Below are 9,297 nucleotides of genomic sequence, written 5' to 3' on the forward strand. Positions count from 1 at the left end.
CACGACTTTGTACAGAAAAGTGGCATCTACCAAATGTGCATCTTCCAATAAAACTTACTTTCCCACAAAGATGGTGGCCCCAAATTCAGTATCAAATACAAGCCCTACCCTCTCCACCAATGTATTCTCAATCAATAGTACAGTCTACAAAATGACCAAGTCGACAACAATCTTTCCTACCATCAAGCAGAAGACCTTCAATGCTACTTCTTTCTACACAAGATTAGCGTCCGTCAAAAGTTCAGACGCTAATGATGACCCGCCAGTAAAAGTCTTGACTACAAAGAAAGCGATGACCGTTTCAACGCAAACTTCAAGGAAAGTTTCTTCCTTGTATGCAAAAATATATTGTAGCAAAAATAAACCCAACTCAAGAACGGTTTTTCCAACTCGCAAGACAACGTTGACATCAAGTAGCGCAAATGCTTCGAATACAGCTTCAATCAACGAAAGCCTTGGTTCAGTCAAACCGTCAACTCAGTCAACAAGTATATCGCCTGCTAATAGAATGACTACCACGCACTCATTACTCGTGAAAGCCTCCTCAAGTTCATCAAATTCGATTTCAACGACAAGAAACGCGTTGATTCTATTGACAAGATTAGCCACGGTCAAGTCAACAACCATCTTGCCCACCACCAAGACGTTTTTGAACACCTTGAACGACCGAATTAGCTCAAATGTATTCTCGACCTCAAGAAAAACAACAATATTTGAAAGAAGAAAGTGTACAAAGCCTTCGCCAACGACCAAGACTACCTCCAGAACGTTAAATTCAGTTCTAACAACAACCAAAGCGACTACGTTTGTCACAAGATTGTCCTCAATTAGGAGTCAAGTGTGCAATAAATCTAACTCAATGCATTCAACGACCAAAGACTCAAATATGACAAGACTCTTACCAACTACAACGCCTTTAGCTGTGAGTTCTTCATCTATCCTGAAAAGAATATTGACTACAAAAGGATGTCGGTGTAAATGTCCAAATAAAGTGTTGTTGACGACGACGACAACAACAATGAAATCAACAGCAAACAAGAAATGTGGCAACGCTATTCCGTCTTGTTCAAATTGTTTAGTCCAAGCTACAACAAAAAGAGTGTCCACTACCTTTAATGAATCTTCAAATTATACAACAAAAGTCTTGCCGACGAACAAGACAATGTTGAGAAGTCCAGAAATTGAAAATGCATCAAATGATAATAACAGAAGATGTAGTTCAACAATAGTCATTCCTATAAAAAATAGTACTACAGATAGAAGAACCACTCGAAGAAAAATGTGTACGAAAAAAACGATTACAACAAGTACAAGAAATGCATCAAATGTATTCACAAGATTGGCCTCTTTCAAAACGACTGACTCAACTGAAGTCTCGCCAACAAACGAGACAAAGTTGACCACCTTATCGCCAAAACGGTCAAATATAAATACAAATTATGATGGTTCAACTTTAGTTACTATTGGTTCAACATCCGTGCCTAGGATTTCAACAGAAATTAAAGCGATAAATGTCATAACTACAAGAAAAGCAGAAAAAAATGCTGCCAAATGTTCAAGTAGTGTCCATGGTACTTCAACTAGAAAGGCGACTGCAGCTAAAAAAAAGTGCCAAAAGGCTGGAATTGGTACTACTTCTTCTTTAACTTCAACTAATATTGTGAGTCCAACTGTATTGCAAAGAAAATTGCCATCAACCAGTTCAACCAGCATGAGAATTACCAAAATATATTATTCAAACAAAGGCTCAACCACAACAACCAAATCTAAAGTGAAGAAAGTATGTAATGCGCCAAAAAAACAAGATTCGATCGCCAAAACAAAGAAGCCCGCCCCTTTGAAATCGATTAATCTAACTTTGCCTTGCACAAAAACATCTGCCCAGTTTACAACGGTGTCCACAGCTTCTACCAAAACGAGCGCAACTTTGTCCACAAGTAAACCTAAAACCAATCCAACGTTGACAACCTTCAAGACCAAGTCGTCTGCTGTCTTCGCAAGTTTATCTCCGACGAAAAGGCGAGGCTGCAGGAAAAAGAACGACGACGCCACGGCCTCATCGAATGTCGCTACGACCTCAAGTACGAGATGCGCCTCGAGATTCGTCGCAAGAGATACTCCAGTGAAAAGAACATCCTCCAAAGTTACTCGGTTGAAACGAGCCTCGCCAACAAACGAGGCGAAGTCGACGAATCTGAAAGCGGCTGCAAGTAGGAAGGCAAAAGCGAGGCAAAACTCAAACATGACAAGACGTGTATTGACCAAAACAGCTGTGAAGAATACTCGTTCAACGGCGAAAAGACTAGAAACTTCGCTTGGAACGACAAATTCGAGTTTCGCTAGACTGATCAAGGTGTGTTCGGACAAAGAGTTGACGACTTCAGCGAGAGCCTCAACGACGACGACCACGAGACAAGTTCTACGTATCACAAGTCTATCAGATTCAAGAAAAGCATCAAAGCTGTTCATTGAAATTAAACTCGGAGGTATTACTCGGTCGACAAAGGTCTCGCCAACTAACAAGACGAAGTTGACAAACTCCCGTGGTTCAGCGTTACCGACAAGAGATTCTGCGTCAGATAGAAATGACACGACCAAAATCTTTGCTTTTGATCCCATATTGTCGACTTTACCGTCTTCTGTCACCAAACGGCTCCCAGAACGAGAAAGTGTATCTCTTTGACTACCCTTGCCTCCAAAAAGAGATGCGGCAATGCGTCTGCTCTTTTGACGAGTCTGTCTCAATAAACAGAACGGCATCGTATATTGTTCGGTCTGCTACGGTCTTGCCTGCGAACAAGATCAGAGTTTTTCTGGACATTTTCTGTGGATTTGCTGGCGTAAAGGTTGTCAACTTGAATAGCTCAACACGGAGCACAACAACATCGCCAACGAGGAATACAGTTTGCCGATCCACCGCTACCAAAATGGCAACTACAAGTCTTGCTCAAAGACATTTCAAAAGTTTGGGAAATCAATCCCAACTTCAAAATCAACTACTGAGAGACACGTTTAACTACAATTACAACCAAAACGTGAACAAATTCAGTCGCAGGTTCACGAAACGCAGCAATCTTTTTCACAAAACTGTCGTGCCAAAGCACTCAACAACTGTCTTGCCAACAAACAGGACAATGTTGAACACCCAAACGCGACTAAACGGTTCATATATAGTCGATAAACCAATATTAAACTTTAGGCAAGTTTAATATTGCCTAAAAATAATGTAGTTTTGAATGGAAACTTGACTAAAGCAAGCAAAACTGCCACTAAGAAGATGCGCATCCTACTTGGAGAAAAGAAAAAGAGGAAAGTATATAAAAAACTTGGAAATGGAACGGTTCAAATCATATTCACAATTATTTGTGTTTCCAAGAGAAATTAAGATGGACAATGTAAGGATATATACTCTTAACTCTTCAACTTACGTCTTGCCTATCACCAAGACGATGAGCTGAACAACCCACGAAATAACGCCCCAAATCTGGTCAGTTTGGCGCATAATATTGCCAGAAATGAAACTATGATCAGTGCCAGAAATGATGTGGAAACGTCAAAGTTTTAATCAACTGTAACAAACGTAACAAATGAAAAGAGAAATAACATTTAAAAAAAATATTTTGCAAAATTGCTACAAGAAGAGAATTGCCAACAAATCGCACGTCTTACAAGTTTGTTTGGACACGAATACGAAAGTGCTCATTTTAAAGAATACACGTGCAAAGATTTCAAGATGGAATCAATCGCAAAGGAAAACGGCATCTATAAAGAAAAGAAAGCAACATAAAGAAATGGACATTATTAACTGCAAAAAGTGTAAAAAGGCAGATTAATAACGTGTTTACAGATCGTCCTGGACTCGTGCTGAATGGAAACGCAGCAGGACAAACGTGTCTTAATCCAGCGCTTTCGTCTCCAGCGTGTCCCCATGCTGTGGGCGGAGCCTCCTAAAACCTTTTAAAGATTATTTAATAAACTCATTTTTATACTTATTTATCTGCGTCTGTTTATTGCACACGGAAGAAGCTTGAAATGTTTAATTTATTGTGTCACGGTATTATTAGTCCTGTCTTTCTCACTCTAATCTTATGTTTATTGGTTTTATGATTCATTATATTGAACAAAATGCACCTTTTTCTTTACATCGATATTACAAACAAAAAAAATCGATTGAAAATATCTGGTGTGCTCTAAAAAGATAAATTAACATGTGCACACAGTTTATAGAATAATTAAACTCTTTATTTACCGTAGTTAATCATAGCGCTGCATCGACTAATTGTGACTAGTCGCCTATATACAATAACTGCAGTTGTATTTTGATATTTATAATCTAAACTAAAGACTCTTAAAACACAATACGAAAGACCTTTTTCTTAATTAACAATCATCGTTCTGTCAAAATGACTGAAAAAAAGGAGAAACAATTTCTGATAATCAACTTTATTCTTGTCGGTGTAATCCCTCATTCGTCCAGGCGTGTTCCATAGTAGAAAAAGCTTCAGTTGTAGTCATCTGGACTCAGTTTGAAAAAGTAGACGTTTCGACTCTCATCCAAGAGTCATTGTCAATAACAGAATTTAGGTCTTTATTCTTATATATTTTCCTTCCACAAGTTACATATTTCATGTATTTGGTTAAAATGTAGTTAAAGTCTCACTGTGCAATAGAAATAACAGTTTGACTCATCGAAAAATTAATCGTCGACAAATAATTGTGATTTGTGGCTCTGGGAAGTGCAATTGCGGCTGATGCCACCAGAGGTCACTGTTTTCTAGATAAATCGCGCATAAATTGTGTCTCACGTAAACAATTTTCAAATAAATTTACCTTTTATATGAAGTTCAATAGGAAAAATACAAATTATTGTTTACTTTTTTCCTTAAACTATTTATTTCTGACTATATTCTACAAGTATTATCTGTGACCGTTGTTTACATTTATTACATTTTATACTTATTTTATTGTTCCAGTATCACTTTTATATGATTGTAACATCTTTTTAATTTATTGGAGCTGCAGCAACTGGATAATTTTATTTCTGATGTTTAATCTGCTCGACTTTTATTCACAGACGACGTTTCTGTGATATTGGGCTTTGCTAAAATAAATTAAAAATTCAATTGACGAATTAACGCAACATTTTGTACGTTTAGTTTGCAGTTTATGGCTTCGCATCTGCCACGTTGTCTTTGAAATCGTCATTAGTCTAATCTGAATCTGCCACTGCGTTCAAAGTACAAAAACGACACTCAAAAACACACGTTAGACATGTTTTCAGTCATAAATATTGATTTATGGCAATTACATCGACACAGTGAGTTAAACACTTCAAAATAACAATAGATTTTAACTTCTGAATCAAATATAAGTGACAATCTCATAAGCAAACACGCTGTATATCATATTTTAAAGACTTTCTGGAGGATGATTTGTCTCCATGACGTTGCTGCTGCTTTACAGAGAATGTTTCACACTGTGGCATTGAACATCGTCGCCATGGAGACGAGGAAATTACCGTTTAGAGCTGAAAGCTAGTATTCCGAGGTATTTTTTGCGCAATAAACCACACAAAATGAAATAAATGCTGTGTAGAACATTCTAGGCAAAGCAACGGCGTCTTCAAGTAGTTGGAGGAGCAGAAAAGTTACATAGTGCAGCTTTAATACCAGGCATAGTTTGATTATTTAAAATCACAAAGCACACTTGAGTTTATAATCCAAAGTAGACGTTTATGTTGAAAATGTTCATTAATAAAAAACAACAGTGATATTTGTAAAAGTAGTGCTCGTTTTGTTCTTTGTTATTTGACTTTGGCCGAACGATTTAAGGTTTAAACTTCTGAGCGAACTCTTCCAAAACGTTCATGAGTTTTTCTTCTTCCTGCGGAGTGGCTCTGGAGGCGGCAAGAGGAAGATGTGTGGACACAGCCGTGCGGTCTGGAGAGAAGAAGAACGGGTTTAAAGAGAGAAGAAGAAGAAGGACGGGTTTAAGAGTCAGACCCGTTCACACGTCTGACTGACCCTGGAAGAAGAGTCCGCTCTGCAGTTTGGAGGCGGCCGCAGACACCGCTAACCACACCGCCGTGTCGGCCCCCATGGCCTCTGTGCGGAGCCGGGACTGCATCTTAGCGTGGAACGAGGGCATGGACGTCTGGACGGCTGCAGGAGCAGAACGGAAGAAGAAGACAAGTGAGCGTGGCGTTTAAACAGATGACTTTATGTAGGGCAGAGTGCGTAGTGGGCGGGGCAGAGTGCGTAGTGGGCGGGGCAGAGTGTGTAGTGGGCGGGGCAGAGTGTGTAGTGGGCGGGGCAGAGTGTGTAGTGGGCGAGGCAGAGGCGGGGCAGAGTGTGTAGTGGGCGGGGCAGAGGGGTGTAGTGGGCGGGGCAGAGGGGTGTAGTGGGCGGGGCAGAGGGGTGTAGTGGGCGGGGCAGAGTGTAGTGGACGGGGCAGAGGGCTGTAGTGGGCGGGGCAGAGTGTGTAGTGGGCAGAGGGGTGAAGTGGGCGGGGTAGAGTGTGTAGTGGGCGGGGCAGAGCGTGTAGTGGGCGGGGCAGAGCGTGTAGTGGGCGGGACAGAGCGTGTAGTGGGCGGGGCAGAGGGGTGTATCGTGCCTGGCGTGTCGGCCCATCCCGGGTGCATGGACGAGAAGTGGACCTCTTTGTGCTGCGCGGCCCATCTCTCTGTGAAGATCACCTGCTGCCTCTGCACGGACCAGACCAAGAACACAAACGTCACATAAAACAAGCACACAAACGTCACATACACAAAATCAGAAAAACGAAGGGCACGTTCGTTTTTTTGGCCCAAAGACAATTATTGTCCAGGTTTGGGCCAAAAAAAATTATTTAATCCCAGTTTAGTCCCAGTTTAGACCCAGTTTCATCCCAGTTTAGTCCCACTTTAGCCCTAGTTTAGTCCCAGTTTAGTCCCACTTTAGCCCTAGTTTAGTCCCAGTTTAGCCCTAGTTTAGTCCCAGTTTAGTCCCACTTTAGCCCTAGTTTAGTCCCAGTTTCATCCCAGTTTAGTCCCACTTTAGCCCTAGTTTAGTCCCAGTTTAGTCCCACTTTAGCCCTAGTTTAGTCCCAGTTTAGCCCTAGTTTAGTCCCAGTTTAGTCCCACTTTAGCCCTAGTTTAGTCCCAGTTTCATCCCAGTTTAGTCCCACTTTAGCCCTTGTTTAGTCCCAGTTTCATCCCAGTTTAGTCCCACTTTAGCCCTAGTTTAGTCCCAGTTTAGTCCCACTTTAGCCCTAGTTTAGTCCCAGTTTAGTCCCACTTTAGCCCTAGTTTAGTCCGAGTTTTGTCCCACTTTAGTCCCAGTTTCATCCCAGTTTAGTCCCACTTTAGCCCTAGTTTAGTCCCAGTTTCATCCCAGTTTAGTCCCACTTCAGCCCTAGTTTAGTCCCAGTTTCATCCCAGTTTAGTCCCACTTTAGCCCTAGTTTAGTCCCAGTTTCATCCCAGTTTAGTCCCACTTTAGCCCTTGTTTAGTCCCAGTTTCATCCCAGTTTAGTCCCACTTTAGCCCTAGTTTAGTCCCAGTTTAGTCCCACTTTAGCCCTAGTTTAGTCCCACTTTAGCCCTAGTTTAGTCCGAGTTTTGTCCCACTTTAGCCCTAGTTTAGTCCCAGTTTCATCCCAGTTTAGTCCCACTTTAGCCCTAGTTTAGTCCCAGTTTCATCCCAGTTTAGTCCCACTTCAGCCCTAGTTTAGTCCCAGTTTCATCCCAGTTTAGTCCCACTTTAGCCCTAGTTTAGTCCCAGTTTCATCCCAGTTTAGTCCCACTTTAGCCCTTGTTTAGTCCCAGTTTCATCCCAGTTTAGTCCCACTTTAGCCCTAGTTTAGTCCCAGTTTAGTCCCACTTTAGCCCTAGTTTAGTCCCAGTTTAGTCCCACTTTAGCCCTAGTTTAGTCCGAGTTTTGTCCCACTTTAGCCCTAGTTTAGTCCCAGTTTCATCCCAGTTTAGTCCCACTTTAGCCCTAGTTTAGTCCCAGTTTCATCCCAGTTTAGTCCCACTTCAGCCCTAGTTTAGTCCCAGTTTCATCCCAGTTTAGTCCCACTTCAGCCCTAGTTTAGTCCCAGTTTAGTTCCACTTTAGCCCTAGTTTAGTCCCACTTTAGCCCTAGTTTAGTCCCAGTTTAGTCCCACTTTAGCCCTAGTTTAGTCCCAGTTTAGTCCCAGTTTAGTCCCAGTTTAGTCCCACTTTAGCCCTAGTTTAGTCCCAGTTTAGTCCCACTTTAGCCCTAGTTTAGTCCCAGTTTCATCCCAGTTTAGTCCCACTTTAGCCCTAGTTTAGTCCCAGTTTCATCCCAGTTTAGTCCCAGTTTAGTCCCACTTTAGCCCTAGTTTAGTCCCAGTTTAGTCCCAGTTTAGTCCCAGTTTAGTCCCAGTTTAGTCCCACTTTAGTCCCACTTTAGCCCTAGTTTAGTCCCAGTTTCATCCCAGTTTCATCCCAGTTTAGTCCCACTTTAGCCATAGTTTAGTCCCAGTTAGTCCCACTTTAGCCATAGTTTAGTCCCAGTTTAGTCCCAGTTTAGTCCCAGTTTAGTCCCAGTTTAGTCCCACTTTAGCCCTAGTTTAGTCCCAGTTTCATCCCAGTTTAGTCCCACTTTAGCCATAGTTTAGTCCCAGTTAGTCCCACTTTAGCCATAGTTTAGTCCCAGTTTAGTCCCACTTTAGCCCTAGTTTAGTCCCAGTTTCATCCCAGTTTAGTCCCACTTTAGCCCTAGTTTAGTCCCAGTTTCATCCCAGTTTAGTCCCACTTTAGCCCTAGTTTAGTCCCAGTTTCATCCCAGTTTAGTCCCACTTTAGCCCTAGTTTAGTCCCAGTTTCATCCCAGTTTAGTCCCACTTTAGCCCTTGTTTAGTCCCAGTTTCATCCCAGTTTAGTCCCACTTTAGCCCTAGTTTAGTCCCAGTTTAGTCCCACTTTAGCCCTAGTTTAGTCCCAGTTTAGTCCCACTTTAGCCCTAGTTTAGTCCGAGTTTTGTCCCACTTTAGCCCTAGTTTAGTCCCAGTTTCATCCCAGTTTAGTCCCACTTTAGCCCTAGTTTAGTCCCAGTTTCATCCCAGTTTAGTCCCACTTCAGCCCTAGTTTAGTCCCAGTTTCATCCCAGTTTAGTCCCACTTTAGCCCTAGTTTAGTCCCAGTTTCATCCCAGTTTAGTCCCACTTTAGCCCTTGTTTAGTCCCAGTTTCATCCCAGTTTAGTCCCACTTTAGCCCTAGTTTAGTCCCAGTTTAGTCCCACTTTAGCCCTAGTTTAGTCCCAGTTTAGTCCCACTTTAGCCCTAGTTTAGTCCGAGT

At 41.9% G+C, this 9,297-nt stretch overlaps 1 protein-coding gene across 1 annotated transcript in view; it reads right to left on the reverse strand.

Moving 5' to 3' along the window:
- Nucleotides 1–5,381: 5,381 nt before the first annotated feature.
- dhrs12 (dehydrogenase/reductase (SDR family) member 12) overlaps nucleotides 5,382–9,297 on the reverse strand; it is a 13,211-nt gene continuing 9,295 nt past the window's right edge. The window contains exons 8-10 of the mRNA XM_072445262.1: nucleotides 6,613–6,703; nucleotides 6,024–6,161; nucleotides 5,382–5,939 (exon numbers count right to left, since the gene is read on the reverse strand). Of these exons, the coding sequence (XP_072301363.1) occupies nucleotides 5,827–5,939; nucleotides 6,024–6,161; nucleotides 6,613–6,703 (342 nt within the window). The 3' untranslated portion in view covers nucleotides 5,382–5,826. The remainder of the gene's footprint in view (nucleotides 5,940–6,023; nucleotides 6,162–6,612; nucleotides 6,704–9,297) is intronic.

The sequence above is a fragment of the Eucyclogobius newberryi genome, unplaced genomic scaffold (genome assembly GCF_026437365.1).
Source record: "Eucyclogobius newberryi isolate DKJ021-1_F unplaced genomic scaffold, fEucNew1.0.hap1 SCAF_14, whole genome shotgun sequence".
Taxonomy (NCBI): domain Eukaryota; kingdom Metazoa; phylum Chordata; class Actinopteri; order Gobiiformes; family Gobiidae; genus Eucyclogobius; species Eucyclogobius newberryi.